Raw genomic sequence first — 20,356 nt, forward strand, 5'->3', positions numbered from 1 at the left:
GCGATGGTGACTTCTTTCTGCTATGGCGATGGGAACTTCTTTCTGCTATGGCGATGGGAACTTCTTTCTGCTATGGCGATGGGAACTTCTTTCTGCTATGGCGATGGGAACTTCGTTCTGCTATGGCAACTACTTTCTGCTATGGCGATGGGAACTTATTTCTGCTATGGCGATGGGAACTACTTTCTGCTCTGGCGATGGGAACTACTTTCTGCTCTGGCGATGGAAACTTCTTTCTGCTATGGCGATGGGAGATTCTTTCTGCTATGGCGATGGGAACTTCTTTCTGCTATGGCGATGGGAACTTCTTTCTGCTATGGCGATGGGAACTTCTTTCTGCTATGGCGAGGGGAACTTCTTTCTGCTATGGCGAGGGGAACTTCTTTCTGCTCTGGCGATGGGAACTTCTTTCTGCTCTGGCGATGGGAACTACTTTCTGCTCTGGCGATGGGAACTTCTTTCTGCTCTGGCGATGGGAACTTCTTTCTGCTATGGCGATGGGAACTTCTTTCTGCTATGGCGATGGGAACTTCTTTCTGCTATGGCGATGGGAACTTCTTTCTGCTATGGCGATGGAAACTTCTTTCTGCTATGGCGATGGAAACTTCTTTCTGCTATGGCGATGGAAACTTCTTTCTGCTATGGCGATGGAAACTTCTTTCTGCTATGGCGATGGAAACTTCTTTCTGCTATGGCGAGGGGAACTTCTTTCTGCTATGGCGATGGAAACTTATTTCTACTATGGCGATGGGAACTTCTTTCTGCTATGGCGATGGGAACTTCTTTCTGCTATGGCGATGGGAACTTCTTTCTGCTATGGCGATGGGAACTTCTTTCTGCTATGGCGATGGAAACTTCTTTCTACTATGGCGATGGGAACTTCTTTCTGCTATGGCGATGGGAACTTCTTTCTGCTATGGCGAGGGGAACTTCTTTCTGCTATGGCGAGGGGAACTTCTTTCTGCTATGGCGAGGGGAACTTCTTTCTGCTATGGCGAGGGGAACTTCTTTCTGCTCTGGCGATGGGAACTTCTTTCTGCTCTGGCGATGGGAACTTCTTTCTGCTATGGCGATGGGAACTTCTTTCTGCTATGGCGATGGAAACTTCTTTCTGCTATGGCGATGGAAACTTATTTCTGCTATGGCGATGGGAACTTCTTTCTGCTATGGCGATGGGAACTTCTTTCTGCTATGGCAACTACTTTCTGCTATGGCAACTACTTTCTGCTATGGCGATGGGAACTTCTTTCTGCTATGGCGATGGGAACTTCTTTCTGCTATGGGAGATGGGAACTACTTTCTGCTATGGCGATGGGAACTACTTTCTGCTATGGCGATGGGAACTACTTTCTGCTATGGCGATGGGAACTTCTTTCTACTATGGCGATTGGAACTACTTTCTGCTATGGCGATTGGAACTACTTTGTCTGTTTGTATGCATGTTTTCAGTTTGTTTGCTGTGCCACTCCCCCTCATCCAGTCCACATTGTCTGTCCATGCATATGAGAGGTCATAGACATACGTGACGTCACACGCACGACACGGAATGCGGATGGGATGGAGTGAATTAGCCAACCTCAGCTTGATTAGAAAGAAACAGAACCTTCTGGTCTGACATAAAGAAGAAAAGCAGGCAGGTATGAATGTGTGAAAGCCATTATCAGGAAGAAAAAAAACAGTCCAAATTACTCTCTCTCCCCCTCCACTCTCTCCCCTCTCTCCTTCCCTCAAATGCACAGCACCTAGTCTATTTTAGAGTAGGCTGTCTCTTAGTTGGTCTGTAAGCATAAGAAACGTATTGTATGTAAAAAATAAAGAATGTTTTCTCACCCAAGATAGCGGTTGGCACAAAGGGATCTGCCCACACCCCAAAACCAGTGCAGAGTAGGGGGTTAACAAAGAAGAGAGAATATAGCAGTGAATAGGGTGACGTGCTCTCCCCTCAGGTGAGACAGCAACATTATAGCAGAGCAGTAAATTGTTATTACAGTCAACAAGAGAGGCAAAGAACCCCCCCCCCCCCATGGAAGAACAGCATAAATAGCTCATAAGTAACAATATGAGAGATTATAACTAAGTCAGTTTAATATCATGTCCAACAAAATCCAACGAATTTCATTATCACTTCAAATCGATCTACCAATATGGCTAAATATGGTTCTCCCAAGTAGGGGCCGGAAATAGAATGCTGAAGTGCAAACGCTATAGAGCAATTAAAACTGCAGGCAAAAAGAGAACAGGCATCATTACAGTGTTTCGCAGGCCACCGTTAGATCAAGCAGAACGTTGACCAAACAAAGGCGCCTGGATTCATTAAAAGGTCAAAGTTGAAGGGGTCATTCAGAGATCAAGGGTCATAAGAGGTCAAAGAAGGTGGTATTAGTGTTAAAAGGAGTTTGAAGAGGTAGTTTACCTGGGTAGTAGGAGGTGGGTACAGAAGTGCTGAGTGTGTTAGTCTTCATGGTGAATGACGAGGGCGAGGAAACAGCTTTTAGCAAGAGAGAGAGCAGTCAAACAGAATGGTCAATATAACCTTTAGTGAAGGAAGAAGTAATAGTACACAGATGAAGTCGGAAGTTTACATACACCTTAGCCAAATACATTTAAACTAAATTTTTCACAATTCCTGACATTTAATCCTTGTAAATATTCCCTGTCTTAGGTCAGTTAGGATCACCACTTCATTTTAAGAATGTGAAATGTCAGAATAATAGTAGAGATAATGATTTATTTAAGATTTCATTTCTTTCATCACATTCCCAGTGGGTCAGAAGTTCACATACACTCAATTAGTATTTGGTAGCATTGCCTTTAAATTGTTTGACTTGGGTCAAATGTTTCGGGTAGCCTTCCACAAGCTTCCCACAATAAGTTGGGGGAATTTTGGCCCATTCCTCCTGACAGAGCTGGTGTAACTGAGTCAGGTTTGTAGGCCTCCTTGCTCGCGCACACTTTTTAAGTTCTGCCCACAAATTTTCAATAGGATTGAGGTCAGGGCTTTGTGATGGCCACACCAATACCTTGACTTTGTTGTCTTTATACCATCTTCCCAACTTTGGAAGTATGCTTGGGGTCATTGTTCATTTGGAAGACCCATTTGCGACCAAGCTTTAACTTCCTGACTGATGTCTTGAGATGTTGCTTCAATATATCCACATAATTTCCCTACCTCATGATGCCATCTATTTTGTGAAGTGCACCAGTCCTTCCTGCAGCAAAGCACCCCCACAACATGATGCTGCCACCCCGTGCTTCACGGTTGGGATGGTGTTCTTCGGCTTGCAAGCATCCCCCGTTTTCCTCCAAAGATAACGATGGTCATCATGGCCAAACAGTTATATTTTTGTTTCATCAGACCAGAGGACATTTCTCCAAAAAGTATGATCTTTGTCCCCATCTGCAGTTGCAAACCGTCTGGCTTTTTATGGCGGTTTTGGAGCAGTGGCTTCTTCCTTGCTGAGCGGCCTTTCAGGTTATGTCAATATAGTACTCATTTTACTGTGGATATAGATACTTTTGTACTTGTTTCCTCCAGCATCTTCACAAGGTCCTTTGCTGTTGTTCTTGGATTGATTTGCACTTTTCGCACCACAGTATGTTCATCTCTAGGAGACAGAACGCGTCTCCTTCCTGAGCGGTATGACGGCTGCGTGGTCCCATGGTGTTTATACTTGCGTACTATTGTTTGTACAGATGAACGTGGTACCTTCAGGCATTTGGATATTGCTCCCAAGGATGAACCAGACTTGTGGAGGTCTACAATTTTTTTGGGCTGATTTCTTTTGATTTTACCATGATGTCAAGCAAAGAGACACTGAGTTTGAAGGTAGGCCTTGAAATACATCCACAGGTACACCTCCAATTGACTCAAATGATGTCAATTAGCCTATCAGAAGCTTCTAAAGCCATGACATAATTTTCTGGAATTTTCCAAGCTGTTTAAAGGCACAGTCAACTTAGTGTATGTAAACTTCTGACCCACTGGAATTGTGATACAGTGAATTAGAAGTGAAATAATCTGTCTGTAAACAATTGTTGGAAAAATTACTTGTGTCATGCAAAAAGTAGATGTCCTAACCGACTTGCCAAAACTATAGTTTGTTAACAAGACATTTGTGGAGTGGTTGAAAAACGAGTTTTAATGACTCCAACCTAAGTATATGTAAACTTCTGACTTGAAAATCTGAAGGAATCAAACAATGCAGCCTGTTTCCTGACTGAGTCAATTTAACAAGTGGACTAATGTCAAGAACCTGAGACTCTGGATAAGAACGTCTGCTAAATGACTAAAATCTAAATGTAAAATGTACTGTTCTGGTTAAGCGTATGGATACGAACACGCTAATGTTTTTTTAATGACAGTATTTTGGTTTGTGTAAGACAACGCGCTGTGTTCATACAACATATTTCAGCCGAATCAATATCGTTCAGCCGGTTCGTTGATAAAGCCGGCGGAGTATGCTGAGCTTTGGACGCCGTGTTTGTCGGTCGCCATTCGACAGCTGCCTTGATAAGTTGGGTACAGTGACCTAGCTGTCAGTCAAGGATATTGTGATAGACATAAGGTCACGGATGAATGGCCCTGTCGTCCAATGAGAGCATGTTTATTTATTTATATCCAACATTTCCCGGGCCCCTCCACTCTGCCCGGCGACACGCCAGACGGCCCTTTCAGGCAGAAATGGCGTTTCACTCCTGCAATATTAAAAGCGCACCAAACGATCAAAGACATGTTTGCAGTCGCATTCTTGCTCCAGTCCCCTTTTTCTTTGACAGACAGAGGAGAGGAACGCGTGGCGGTGAGGGGAGAGAAACATGGCTAGTGACCCTGGCACCCCCTAGCCTTCAGAGTTTAAAGAAAGACAGAAAACTCTGTCTTCACGGTTTGTGACTTACTTAGCCTACAGTCTCCAGAAACAGAGATACAAGGTCTGGGAAATATCATCATAATAAGGGGTGCCTTAATGTCTTATAGCTGTGAGGGATGGGGCATGTGGATGCAGAGGGGGGTAAAAGGGGAATATCATATGGTGATGAGACCTGCTGACCCAGCATGCAGAGCTGTAGGTGCTGATTCTGTCTGGGCCTGGGGACCACTGTTGGTGGGGGGATTAGGGGATTGTATCCCAGCCAGGGCCAGCTGTCCCTGGGGTGAGAAGCAAGGCCAGCTGGGGTGGATCTACTGACCCCATAGGGGTAGTGCTGTTTGGGGTACACAGGGGACAGGACCTGTAGGACCTAGAGACAGTGTCCATGTGTCAACACAGGATCCCCATAGAGGCAATAGGAGGGAAATAAAAGACTAGAAAGAGATGGATCATTAGGTAAGAAACAGGTAAGAAATCAGAAACAAAGATTAAGAGCATTTGGACAGCTTTGGAAAATGAACGCATTAAGATCTGAGACCGACAAGTCCTTATTTAAATGCTGTATCTGCAAATTGAGGTTGAGTTGCCTAATAAGTAAACAAAAACTTTTTTTTGTTTTTGCAAGAGCCTGTCACATGACTTGATCAGTGACAAAAACACAATTTGTTTGGAACTGAAAGAAATTGCTCTAATGTGCCAGTGTTCTGGCCCCTATAGCCCCTCTACACTATTACTGTGTTAGCTATAATATGTTTTTGTTTTCCCATCGTCCTTTCCACTACAGTTCCTGCAGCTATGGGGAATGCTTAACAAGGCCAGCTCAGAAAAGGTTGGTTTGGCTCGGCTGGGTTCAGCTCAGTAGTGTGAAAAGCCCTCTAGACTCCCCAGCCACCCACCAACCCACAATGCCCTGGTGTTGGACACTCACTTCTCCCGTTGAGTGTGTGGCTGTGGGTGTCCATGAAGGAGATGGCCTCGTCACAGTTGGTGCCCTGCTCCGTGTAGCTCTTGTCCATGGAGTTCACCATCACGGTCATCTCCTGCCGCGTGCTGCTCATCGTCTCCTTGCGCTTCTTGGCCAGTTTCCTGGTTTCATACCAAACACAATTAAAAGAAGAGACGAGAAGGTCAGGTTACTGGAGTCGACCACAAAGGGAAAACACCGGAAGGTTAGCGATACACTCAGTACATACAGTAATCAGTCTCGTATTGAAAAGTTCCACTTCTCACATCATTCATTTATATATTTATTTTGTATTTTTTTAACCTTTAACTAGGAAAGTCAGTTAAGAACAAATTCTTATTTCCAATGATGGCCTAGGAACAGTGGATTAACTGCCTTGTTCGGGGGCAGAACGACAGATTTTTACCTTGTCAGCTCGGAGATTCGATCTCCGAGCTAGTCCACTAGTCCAACGCTCTAACCACTAGGCTACCAGCCGCCCAGACCTTCATACCCATTTACAACTAACATTTGTTTTACTTGAAATACTTTAATGGATTTGATTGAGCCTGCTATTTAAACCCAGGTCTGCTCTGGTCGTTCTTAACATTAGGCTAGCCATCCAGAAAAACTCCTCATGAAACCGAAATAGGCCGCAGAGTTAAAATCTAGTCTGCATACAAACAGTACGACACCTGCATAATGCCAAGTCAAGAAAACTCATTTTCTCATTCAAGACAGAGGCCACACTGCATATTTTGCTGTCATTTCCCATCTTGTCCACAACATGGACACAGACTCCCAAGTAAACACAGGCCAAGATCTCAGTCCCGGGCATTGATGTGGTGAACTGAGGGAGATTCTAGGAGACAAGGACACCCTTAAATACCTGCTGGCCTGCTCCTTCACTCCCTGCTAATGCCATCTCCTGGGGCTCCATGTCAGCAGCAAGGGCAACACACACACACACACACACACACACACACACACACACACACACACACACACACACACACACACACACACACACACACACACACACACACACACACACACACACACACACACACACACACACACACACACACACACACACACACACACACACACACACACACGAGAGAGAGGGAATATGCTGATGAACCACCAGAAAATTTCCCAGGGACGACTTTTGCCTGCAGCGAACAAACGATTCCAGGGAGGCGCCCCAGAGAGTTGCCCGACTGTCTGCTGTATGCCTGGATGGGATACTTAAAGCCTGGCCAGTTCAGCTTCAGTCCTCCATTGCAGAGGGAGACTGTAGAGTAGACGTTAATTGCGGTTGTCAGAAAGGGGGGACTGTTGTGTTTTCTTGCGGGGGCGACACAGGGGCCAAGGGAGGTTCAAGCATCGAGGGTTGTCATCCTACAAAACAGTGCTGTGGTGCGGATTCAGAATGCTGCGAGATACAGTTAATTGAGAGTGGGACTGGTTCATAGAAATACAATATGGCATCAGCCACTCTAGTATTATATGCATCTCTATGGGGTGATGACTCACTGTTGAGAATCGCAAACTGGCCGATGAGGCAGATGACCAATAAGAACGTCTGCTTTTCCAGCGACCTTTCCCTTTCCTCTTGAGCTGAAAGCTTGCATTGACTTCATAAAAGTGCTAAGTAAAAACATTGGGTTTACAAATGGGATCCATTTGCTACTTTGCTCTTTTTCCCCTACAAGCTTAATCAGGCAAAAACGTAGCGTTTCAGAGCTGTCTCTCTCCCTCACTAATGCTCCTTTTCTGCAGCGCTCCAGCTGTATGGGTCGACAAAGAGTGTGTGTGTGTGTGAACGATGCTTTGCGAGCGCCCAGCTGGCAGTAACAGAGAGACCTTGGTGAAGCCTTCACTAGGGGCTATCCACTCCCACCAGCGCCCATCAGTCCCCCTCTGTGTTGTGATCACTGGGCTTTATGGGGGGCTGCGAGGGTGCAGCGTATGCCCCATTTGCCATGCCAGGGTGATCAGTGGGGGTGCCAAGCATTTTGCCAGCCTTGAGATGGCGCTGTGATACCGGGGTCTGCGAGGCTGGCATTGGCCCCTGCGGTCTTTGGCGAGAGCTAACTTTCCACCAAAACACAGAAGCAATACCAACCTTTCCTGACTATTCCTCACTAACAACTCCTGAGTGAAAATGCCCCAGCCTCCTCACCAACTATCAGCAGCAGATAACAAAAATCTAAGGGGACGCTGCCCAGGGAACCTGTTACTGAGAATGAGAATTTCTCATTTGCAGGTGGGTAGTAATTGCCTCGGAATCCCATCAGCCTCTGTAGTTCCAGTAGCCTAGGTCCATTAGAATGCAGCCAGAGGTATTAGAATGTCATCTGACTCCCCCTCTCTCCCCTTCAGGGTTTTGGAGGAGGGACAGAGGGGGCCAGGAGATGGCCTTCTCTAATGGAGACACCGCATGCCCCCCCCACCCCCCCCAGAGGCGTTAAGTGGTCTAAAACGAGGTCCGACCTGATATTTCAGTCAGAGCATTAAACATAAATAAATTTAAGTCATCTCTCTCTCTCAGCCACCCATCTCTTTAGACGCTCAAGGTCAGTCGATCCAGCTTTTATACGAATGGAAAAAAGAGAAAAGCTCTCTATTTTGCTCTCTCACTATTTCGCCGGAGGGCCTTTACCAATGCACACAGAGGGCCTTTACCAATGCACACGGCACATGAGTACTGCAAATGTTCTTTCTCCAACTTTCAGGCTGCGCTAAACTTCTGAGAAGTATCAACAAGCAGCTCTATTTTGAATTGTCAAATGTACTTTAATGCTCTCCCTTGGTATCTAAACTTCTAAAAACTCTTTGCCCCACAAGTACTGTATCCACCTTGGATACACGCCACCTTCCCTATATAGCATCTAGCTCTCTCCCTGCTTCAGGCTGAACTCTACAGCATTTCTCCCTGTCCAGTTAGATTTCATCAGCCTGCCATACAGTACTGCTGACTGGACTAGAGAGAGACCGAGACAAGATGACACAGACATTCTCTACAGGTGAAGACAGTCTACATGACTAGCACTGTACGTGGAGGAGGCTTTCAGCTCAATGCCTCCGAGTGTGAGCGTGTGAGTGCTGCTGACCTTGTCATTACCCATATACTGTAAGAGCTGACGATATGATAAGTGACACAAACACAATCTCAAGAGACAGGTATTCTAAATAAGGCTATTTCTATAATGAGGTTGTACAAATCTCCCCAGGCCCTAGTGCTTGTGCCTTCTCTTTGAGAGCTAATTCAACAGAGATCAGATTTATAAACTCTGCTAGCGAGAAGTCCCTGCATCCACTTCATTGTCGTAATTTCAAGAGATTTATTAGAAAAATTAAACCGACATAGATAAATCCCACAATATCCAATTGGATGCAAATAGACTCGGTGGACAAGCCAATATTGGACCTGGTTGGAGTCCTAAACGAGCTGGTATTTCAAGTGAATGCAAATTTATATCCGCAATTAATACAAATCTGATTTACTACAAGGACATTTCTGATGGTAATAACACTGAAGAGTGCAATATCCCTCGCTTTAACCGCAGGAGCCTAAATCTTAGACGTTGTGGCACTTTGCAAATACCAGCTTTGGAATTTACTGCCCCTTGTCATCATCTAAATCAGTATTTGTCTCAATTGCGATGCGAGCCTCCGAGGCAGAGATTTGTCACTGAGTGGTCGCTCTTCTCTCTCCCTCTCTGCACTTAAGGAACTAATTAAAGTGTCTGGGAAGAGCCTTTTGAAATTAGAGGGAGCCGGTAATCAGAGAGTCTAGTGAGCTCATTTAGCGTATTCATGTTGCCGAGCGGGAGACAACTCATACCCTGTTGCTTTTAAATTGGAGGCAAAACTCCAGCACACAAACACTTCATGATTCACCAGCTAGATATAAGATAAAAAAAGTCTCAGAAAAAGAAAAAAAAACATCACAAAAGAGAGAAAACAATAGAAAATGGTCAGGCCATTTTATTTGTGAAGGGACAGACAATGTCGGCTTATTATATGGGCCCATCTACTTTGTCGTGGTAGGGAGGATTCCTTTGTGTTTGGTGAGGCGAAATGTGATTTTCTCAAGGCGGTTAATAGCTTGAGTGCTCAGCATCCACTTAATGGTGTTCTACCTGCCTGGGGGGACGGGCGGGGGGAGCGTGGAAGGGTATAATTGTCTCTCCCTTCATCTTACATACGGTAAACACTGCCGCTCAGAGCTAAGGCGGTGTGTGACCCCTAGAACTTGCCGGAGAGAAGAGCTAGTCGTTAATGGACAGCTAAGAGCTAATGAAGCTCTCCCGCCGACGCCACTGAATCAATCTGCTTGGATTCAATTTCGCAGCCGGCTCGCTGGCGGTGCCTGGCTCCCTGCTGTTACCAAACATCTATTTGAGCGGTAGGCCATCTACGGGAAGCTAATAGTTTTAACTGTTCCTCCAAATTTGTTTGCCATGAAAAGTGCAGTTAGCGTGTTTTCGTTTACTTCATTTGTCTCTTTTTTCTCATTCTCTTGCTTGGCTTTTAATAAAGAGAGTTAATTTGAGGGTGTCAAAGTTAATGATGTGGAAAAGAGCAATCCAGATATGAATGCTTGCGAGATGTTCCATTCAGTGGGGTGGGCTACCTATCATTGTGTGGGCTGTTCCATAGGAAGTGCTGCAATGTAAGCCTCCATACAAACAAACTACAAATTATTTGACATTGGCTCAATATTAAAGGCTGGTAGGAATCACCGAACTACTATCTATCGGACAGCATACTTTGTAGCTTTAATTGCATCTCCTGACAGAGTATAAAACCAATACAAAGTAGTAGGAGATATATTCAATGCATGCATCTTTTCTTCCATTCTGTTGCTTTCCATGGTGTCAGCAGATTTGCACAAGGCCTATTTAGAGGAGAAACTGTGCTATGGCAAACAAAACAGTGGGACAAACCTCATAACCTGCATACTGGAGAGTCCTCGGTGAGACAAGCGCTCACAGCCCAAGGTTTCCCCATCAAATAGGTCCTGCATCTGCATGGAGTCAGGGGACTACAGTGTTACCGTGCCAACAGCAGCAGCAGTGACAGATTGGACAAGAATAACAAAGTGCTTTCTTCACCTTGAGATAGAAAAGTTCACTGTGAAATGAAATAAACCGGTGCGTTTTAGAGAGACATGCATAGTCATAAGGGCAATTCCATGTTAACGGAATTACGCTGAGATTTTTCACTTTAAAATGTATACCAAACAACAATTTCAAAGTTGAACAAACCAGACTACTACAAACAATTTCCACTGAACAATTTACAAAAACATATTCACAGGAAGAACTGTGCATATACAAAGTTTGGTAAAAGAATAAAGCTGAGGGAAATTTTACCATAATTATGTTACCAAAACATATTTTTTTATGTACTGTGTCAATTGTTCAAAGTAGTAATTGTGTATAGAGTTATATGGTTTGTTAAACCTTCAAATGAACGGTTTATGTTTGGTAGACATTGTAAAGTGAAACATATGAGACAGGGTAATTCCGTAACTTTGGAATTGCCCATAACTAGGCCTACTTCAAATGCTGAGAGGCATACTGCTGCTTGTCGACATTGTTGATCATTCACTCACCACTCCCAGAGACTCAACGTACACGAGGCATTGAGAATACATAAAAAAAATGTTTTAAAGACTGTCTACCCGTATTATTTTTTTAAAGAGTTTAAAACTTGCAATGCAAAATGACATTTACTTTCACTGACACTTGTCTCTATGTTCAAATCCAATTCTTGCTTGGGGACTTCGGCAAAGAGGCTTCCATCTCCCTTTTCATTTGAGATGCTCGGAGCCTTTCTGAAAGTATCTGTGTTTCATGTACCCACCTGGGAGAGGGGGTAATTGAAACCCTTCCCCAAACAGCGGCGGGGATTTGACAAAGCGCGGTGGCACAGCCCATTTCCCTGCAAATGTCAGGACTCGATCTGTCTCGGGGAGCGGCGGTGGAGAGCGAGCACAAAGGAAATGGAAAATAAATGTGAAAGTGCTCCTCAGTCTCTCCAATCAGGGAAAAATGTCACAGAGGTAGAGGGAGGTAGAGGGACTGATGTCGCTGGAGGTGTTGGATCGATGGGTCTTCTTTGGCCAGAGGAGCACAGTGAAGAGGCAGGGTTGGAGGTCCGGAAATGCTTTGAGAGGTTCAGGTGAACATAGGAGGGGGGCAGTATGATTTTGTGTCCAAAATTACAAGTAGACAGAGCTTTTATTGAATGGTCTCGCTTCAGAGTACCAAAAAGTTGCACCAAGTAAATTCAACAGGACTTTCTTGTTCTGCTAAGCCCTCGCAGGCAGAACCTTTCAGTCTCGACCCCAAAACATTATCTGGTGGAAAATGTTCAACAAAAAATGAGAAAAAAAAGAGTGCATGAAAGAAAGAATGGTAGCCATCTTGGCTCAGCGAGGCACCGCTGGGGTGGGGGATAACAAACGACAGATTGTCTCCACTTTGTGACAGTGTGGCGGCTGTCATCAATCCCGCAGAGGAAGCGGTGGCGTGCTGCGCTGCTGAAGGGGCCGGGGGATGAGTGACACCGGGGGAGGGAAACGCAGAGCTTCACATGAGCGATTCCCTTTGATGGGCGCGTTTGTTTGCAAAGTAGGCTGGCACACACACAGGCGGGTAGAGACCCTGCTGGGGTACAGTAAGGAAGTGGCAAAGGCAGAGGCAGCATCGCAAAAAGGCCTTGCCTCGCTAAATGCTAATATTTTGGGCTGCTAGTGCACAGGCTACAAAAAATGCATTGGGGACATTGGTGGAATAGTTGCATCATTATGTTGTACTTTCTTTGGGGGGGGGGGGGGGGGGGGGTTGGAGCCTCCTGTTTTAAAACGCACAAAATATACTGAACAAATAAATAAACACAACAATTTATACGATTTCACTGAGTTACAGTTCATAAGGAAAATCTGTCAATTGAAATAAATTCATTAGGCTCTAATCTATGGATTTCACATGACTGGGAATACAGATAAGCATCAATTGGTTACAGATACCTTTAAAAAAAAGGTAGGAGCGTGGATCAGAAAACCAGTCAGTATCTGGTGTGACCACCATTGCATCATGCAGTGTGACATCTCCTTCGCATAGAGTTGATCAGGCTGTTGATTGTGGCCTGTGGAATGTTGTCCCATTCCTCTTTAATGGCTGTGCGATGTTGCTGGATATTGGCTGGAACTAGAACACGCTGTTGAACATGTTGATCCAGAGCATCCCAAACATGCTCAATTGGTGATGTCTGGTAAGTATGCAGGCTATGGAAGAACTGGGAAATGTTCAGCTTCCAGGAATGGTGTACAGATCTTTGCGACATGGGGCCGTGCATTATCATGTTGAAACATGAGGTGATGGCGGCAAATTAATGGGCCTCAGGATCTCGTCACGGTATCTCTGTGCATTCAACTTGCCATTGATAAAATGCAATTGTGTTCATTGTCTGTAGCTCATGCCTGCCCATACCATTAAACCCAACGCAACCATGGGGCACTCTGTTCACAAGGCTCACATCAGCAAACCACTTGCCCACACAACGCCATACACATGGTCTGCGTTTGTGAGGCCGGTTGGACGTACTGCCAAATTGTCTAAAATGACAAAAAAAATTACATTCAATTATCTGGCAACGGCTCTGGTGGACATTCCTGCAGTCAGCATGCCAATTGCATGCTCCCTCAAAACTTGAGACATCTGTGACAAAACTGCAGTGGCTTTTTATTGTCCCCAGCACAAGGTACATCTGTGTAATGATCATGCTGTTTAATCAACTTCTTGATATGCTACACCTGTCAGGTGGATGGATTATCTTGGCAAAGGAGCAATACTCAGTAACAGGGATGTAAACAAATGTGTACACAACATTTGAGAGAAATACGCTTTCTGTGCATATAGAACATATCTTGGATCTTTCATTTCACCTCATGAAACATGGACCAAAAATGTACATGTTAAGATTATATTTTTGTTCAGTATAAATAACCTGATTCAACAGAATTAATTCAGACAGGACAAATGAAAAGTGAGGAACAGTGAGAGATACAGTCCGAGCTATGGTTGTTTACCCACTCCTTCCCTCCATCCCATCCCCCCTCTCTCCCTCCCTCCCCACGCAAACAGAGCAGAAACGGGAAGGACAACTTTGGAAACACGAGAGCTCACTACCATCCCTGCGCATCCTCCATCCATGGCCCCCATGAATACCTAATGCCACGCCTGGTCACAACACTCCCCAAGGACTCCTCCGATCGCTCTGTTTCTAACGCTACACTAGATCATTTTTTTATTCCTTTCTATTCCGGTTCTTTGCATAAGCACAGGCATTTGGAGTTGTTTAAAGTTTAACCTGAAAAATAGCAAATGGAATCAGACGGCGAGAGAACGCAAATAGAAAAAAAGGAGGACAGGCTTTTAAAGAGAGAGAAGAAAAAGTTTATCTTTGCGCACAAACATAGAAATAAAAGCACAAAAGCTCTTGTGGTGTTGGCCCCTCTGATGGGGTGGGGGACTGATGGCCCCTAGGCCTCAGGAGAGCGAGAGAGGCACTCCTACCCAGGAGCGAGGCACTCTGTCCACGGCAGCAGGCAGAGACAGCACTGCATAAAACCCATTCTAGTTGTCTTTTTGCAGAGATAAATCTTGATGTTTGGCAATGTGGGGGCTCTGGGACTCCAGCGGTGGGGCCCGCGGCGATGGCTGCGGACGGACACAGAGACAGAGGCCTGCTGGAGCCTGTGACGTGATGTCTCTTCATTAGTAGAGATTGTCATAAAACCACGGACGGAGCCGTGTGCGACCTGCCAGGCTAACGTCCACTAAATGCTCTTACACTATATAAACACAAAAGTATGTGGACACACCTTCAAATCAGATATTTCAGCCACTCCCGTTGCTGACAGGTGTATAAAATCGAGCACACAGCCATGCAATCTCCATAGACAAACATTGGCAGTATAATGGCCTTACTGAACAGCTCAGTGACTTTCAACATGGCACCGTCATAGGATGCCACCTTTCCAACAAGTCAGTTCGTCAAATTTCTGCCCTGCTAGAGCTGCCCCGGTCAACTGAAGGTGCTGTGATTGTGAAGTGGAAACGTCTAGGAGCAACAATGGCTTGGCCTCGAAGTGGTAGGCCACACAAGCTTACAGAACGGGACCACGAGTGCTGAAGCACGTAAAAATCGTTTGTCCTCGGATGCAACACTCACTACTCAATTACTGGCTTTGAGTTTCTTCTCAGTAGCATTGTTTTTTAAATCTAATATAGTATTGGTGTCATTATGTACCAAGTTTCAAATCACATCTCTTTTGATTAATTATAAATGTTTCTATTAGCTTGTGGAAGTATTTATTTCTGTTTTATGAGTGAAAAATAAGATACGTTTAATTTTACATTAGTGAGACAACACACTCTGTTTATCATATATGCATAGTCACTTTAACTATACATTCATGTACCTACTACCTCAATTTGGCCGACCAACCAGTACTCCCGCACATTGGCTAACCGGGCTATCTGCATTGTGTCCCGCCACCCACCACCCGCCAACCCCTCTTTTACGCTACTGCTACTCTCTGTTCATCATATATGCATAGTCACTTTAACCATATCTACATGTACATACTTCCTCAATCAGCCTGACTAACCGGTGTCTGTATGTAGCCTCGCTACTTTTATAGCCTCACTACTGTACAGTCGTGGCCAAAAGTTGAGAAAGACACAAATATTAATTTTCACAAAGTTTGCTGCTTCAGTGTCTTTAGATATTTTTGTCAGATGTTACTATGGAATACTTAAGTATAATTACAAGCATTTCATAAGTGTCAATGGCTTTTATTGACAATTACATGAAGTTGATGCAAAGAGTCAATATTTGCAGTGTTGACCCTTCTTTTTCAAGACCTCTGCAATCCAACCTGGCATGCTGTCAATTAACTTCTGGGCCACATCCTGACTGATGGCAGCCCATTCCTGCATAATCAATGCTTGGAGTTTGTCAAAATGTGTGGGTTTTTGTTTGTCTACCAGCCTCTTGAGGATTGACCACAGGTTCTCAATGGGATTAAGGTCTGGGGAGTTTCCTGGCCATGGACCCAAAATATCGATGTTTTGTTCCCCGAGCCACTTAGTTATCACTTTTGCCTTATGGCAAGGTGCTCCATCATGCTGGAAAAGGCATTGTTCGTCACCAAACTGTTTCTGGATGGTTGGGAGAAGTTGCTCTCGGAGGAAGTGTTGGTACCATTCTTTATTCATGGCTGTGTTCTTAGGCAAAACACAGGACTGATGTTGGCTGAGAAGCAACCCAACACATGAATGGTCTCAGGATGCTTTACTGTTGGCATGACACAGGACTGATGGTAGCACTCACCTTGTCTTCTCCGGACAAGCTTTTTTCCGGATGCCCCAAACAATCGGAAAGGGGATTCATCAGAGAAAATGACTTTACCCCAGTCCTCAGCAGTCCAATCACTGTACCTTTTGCAGAATAACAGTCTGTCCCTGATGTTTTTCCTGGAGAGAAGTGGCTTCTTTGCTGCCCTTCTTGACACCAGGCCATCCTCCAAAAGTCTTTGCCTCACTGTGCGTGCAGATGCACTCACACCTGCCCGCTGCCATGCCTGAGCAAGCTCTGTACTGGTGGTGACCCGATCCTGCAGCTGAATCAACTTTAGGAGACAGTCCTGACTTTGTGAAAATTAATATTTGTGTCATTCTCAAAACTTTTTGCCACGACTGTATATAGCCTGTCTTCTTATTTTTTATTGAAATACCTATTATTCACCTAATACCTTTTTTGCACTATTGGTTAGAGCCTGTAAGTAAGCATTTCACTGTACGTTCTACACCTGTTGTATTCAGCGCACGTGACAAATAAACTTTGATTTGATATGTAGCTGTCTGTAAAATAGAAACATACATATCTGTTTGTCATCCTTCAAAGCAGACTTGATGGAACCAACCATGCTTTATGGGATGTGTGCAAGCAGCTTGAAATATTAATGACCAACATCGGATGATTCTACATGAAGGAAAGGCAAAGAGTCTTCTGAGTCCCTGGTCAAACTTCATTAGGTTTAATGCTACTTTTATTTTTCAGTGACTTGTGGCACAAGAGTGTACACAAATATGGTTTTTGATTAAGTTCTATTGAGCAGCCTATTATTCACATTTACAGAGCCCTGGGGAGTCAACAGCTAATACCCACACCAGCTTGTCTGTTTATACAATGAACTCCACTAACTGCCTCTTGTGTCTACAGTATGTACAATTTGTTTAGAATTGCTTGTCACGGTTTGACTCAATCTTCAAATGGTTTAATATCGAACCAAAGTGTAAAAAAGCCATCTCAATACTGTACATGTTTTGTCACATTGGTGCAGGGAAACAATATGTCAATTAATATGTCAACAATACGTCAATTAATTAGTCTTCACCGAGGTACAGTAGCTAGGTTACCCTCGTCTCGGTCCTCATCTGTGTGTGTGTGTGTGTGCCACTCCTCCTAGCAACACCTGCAACACTGTCAATAAACTGTCATAGTGAAATATCTTAAAGATGCACTCTCAAACGCTTGTATAATTTCAGCCAGTAGTTTTGAAAGTGATGCTCATGAGCCAAAAGTCGACCCCGTTTATTGTGTACTATTATAGGTCATCCAATTGTGTACTATGTCATCCATTTCATGTGATATGTTAGGAATCCAACTCGTGCAATATGTTACAAAGTTGGATCCCGGAGTAAATCTTTAATATTTCCCCTCTCCCTCCAGCACCATCCCTCCCCTAACGCACCAACAGACTTTTTTGATATTTAGTCATGTATAAAGACATTAAAATTGCCTCAGTCAAAGCCTTCAGAGGTCAAAGAAAGCTACACTATATACCAGAGGTACGGACTCGAGTCACATTACTTGGACTCGAATCAGACTCGAGTCACAAATATGATGACTTGCAACTCGACTTTGACTTTAACACCAATGACTCGTGACTTGACTTGGACTTGAGCCTTTTGACTCGACCTGACTTGATACCCTCCCCAAGCCCAAATATTAAAAATGATGCTATTTAAAAAAGTGTGCAGCGCAAACAATCTTCATTTAACGGATTACAGTTTGAACCAGACAGCAGCCAATCAAATTGTGCCAGCTGAGAAAAAGTTGTGCGGGAAGTGCAGAGGAACGTCGGCGGGTGAATTCAGATGGAGCCCTTGGAAAGATGATACCCCAAATTATTATTTTCAGATATAAAGACGACGCTGTATCAACAAAAAACGGATTGCAACTTGCAAAACATGCAGGAAGAAAATTACAGACGGAGGCGCAACAATTTCCAACTTTGTTCGACATTTGAAGCTGCACAAAGAACGGTAAGTCGTGGCTAATATAGCCGACAGCTATATATTTTATTACTTTACTAGTGTATCACGTAGGCTAACGTAACGTTAAATAATGAGCCTCCACACAGTCAGTCAGTGCGGGAACGTGATCATTGCACCCAAGATTGAGCTACAACTGGCTAGGCAGTTGGTAGCCTAAATCCTGCCTGATGTTACTGCTGTTCCTAAAACCATTGACATATGTTAGCCTACTGTAACCACACAGAGAGTGTGTGTGTGTGTTAAGGTTTGGCGATTGTGTACAAGCCTACATCGCCCAATTGTGCCCCATAGCTATCCTCGATTGTCGATCACTATTGGGGGGGGGGGGGGGGGGGGGGTCTTTCTTATGGCTACCCATGTATTTCCATGGAAATATAACGTTTATTTGGAAAGTAATAAATATATAGATATTTTTAAAAGCATTCATGATTTGAGGAAATGTAATATACTAACTACTACTCTTGTTAAAAACATGAAATTGTATTACATTTGGTGAAGAGCACATTATGACTTGTTTAGGACTCGAAACTCAAAGTTTAGGACTTGAGACTTGACTCGGACTTGAGTGCTAAGACTTGAGACTTACTTGTGAATTGTAAAACAATGACTTGGTCCCACCTCTGCTATATACACAAAAGTATGTGGAGACCCCTTCAAATTAGTGGATTTGGCAATTTCAGCCACAAGTTGCTGACAGGTGTACAAAATCAAGCACACAGACATGCAATCTCCGTAGACAAACATTGGCAGTCGAATGCCTTACTGAAGAGCTCAGTGACTTTCAATGTGCCAACATCATAGGATGCCACCTTTCCAACAAGTCAGTTTGTCAAATGGTAGGCCACACAAGAGCACACAACGGGACCGTCGAGAGCTGTTCTCGGTTGCAAAACTCACTACTGAGTTCCAAACTGCCTCTGGAAGCAACATCAGCACAAGAACTGTTCGTCTGGAGTTTCATGAAATGGGTTTCCATGGCCGAGCAGCCGCACACAAGCCTAAGATTACCATACGCAATGCCAAGCGTCGGCTGGAGTGGTGTAAAGCTCGCCGCCATTGGACTCTGGAGCTGTGGAAATGCGTTCTCTGGAGTGATGAATCACGCTTCAAAATCTGTCAGTAAAACTGACAAATCTGGGTTTGGCGGATGCCATGAGGACGCTACCTGCCAACTATAAAGTTTGGTGGAGCAGGAATAATGGTGTGGGTCTGTTTTTCATGGTCTGCCCGACGAACATCTTATTACAAAATCATGGGTATTAATATGGAGTTGATCAACCCTTTGCTGCAATAACAGCCTTCACTCTTCTGGGAAGGCTTTCCACTAGATGTTGGAACATTGATGTGGGGACTTGCTTCCATTCAGCCACAAGAGCATTAGTGAGGTCAGGCACTGATGTGGGGTGATTAGGCCTGGCTCGCAGTCAGCGTTCTAATTCATCCCAAAGGTGTTCAATGGGGTTGAGGTCATGGCTCTGTACAGGCGAGTCAAGTTCTTTTCACATCAACAGTAGCTAAGATGGGGAGAAGTCTGTCCATAATAAAGGAGAGGGAGAGGGGAAAGAAAGAGGAGAGAAAAAACACTAAATTGAATGGACTTCTCACCCTGCGGTGGTCAAACACACAACGTTAATTGGAAACATAGTCGCTGAATAAAAGTCTGCGTTCGTGGTGGGAGCAGTAATTTCTTATTTGTACTTGGATCTGCACTTTGACCCCAACGTACAATGGCGGCATCAGACAAGAGGCTGATCCAGTAACACTCTTGACCCTGTTGCAGACAAAAATAAAATCTATTTTGGGCCAAATAAGCCAAATAAATCTAGTCTGAATTGACCCTGGAGGCAGAGGTGAAATAAACCAGGTGCTCTCAGAAATGGTATGATCTCCCACAACACCGTTTACCGGTGTATAAACGCAGAGGGTCACCCGTGTTTGCGGCACATCCTTTATACCCAAGAGAAAGAGCACCCGTGTGACATCGAGCTTTCAGCACACCTTTCATTAGACCCGGAGCCGCCATATAAAAGAATGCTCCAAACGACTCCCGACCCCTGACACAGTGGCATAGATACACTGGGTGTTGTCGGATGGGTGTAATAACTGGCTGCTGAAAC

At 44.5% G+C, this 20,356-nt stretch overlaps 1 protein-coding gene across 2 annotated transcripts in view; it reads right to left on the reverse strand.

Annotated features, from left to right (window-relative positions):
- Positions 1-20,356, reverse strand: part of LOC120051029 (receptor-type tyrosine-protein phosphatase mu-like) — a 315,310-nt gene that overhangs the window by 61,413 nt on the left and 233,541 nt on the right. Inside the window, exons 17-18 of one of the 2 annotated variants that reach the window (XM_038997619.1) lie at positions 5,797-5,954; positions 2,414-2,488 (exon numbers count right to left, since the gene is read on the reverse strand). In XM_038997619.1, coding sequence (XP_038853547.1) covers positions 2,414-2,488; positions 5,797-5,954 — 233 coding nt within the window. The remainder of the gene's footprint in view (positions 1-2,413; positions 2,489-5,796; positions 5,955-20,356) is intronic. The other variant, XM_038997620.1, reaches the window with a different exon arrangement.

Source organism: Salvelinus namaycush, chromosome 7 (genome assembly GCF_016432855.1).
Source record: "Salvelinus namaycush isolate Seneca chromosome 7, SaNama_1.0, whole genome shotgun sequence".
NCBI lineage: Eukaryota > Metazoa > Chordata > Actinopteri > Salmoniformes > Salmonidae > Salvelinus > Salvelinus namaycush.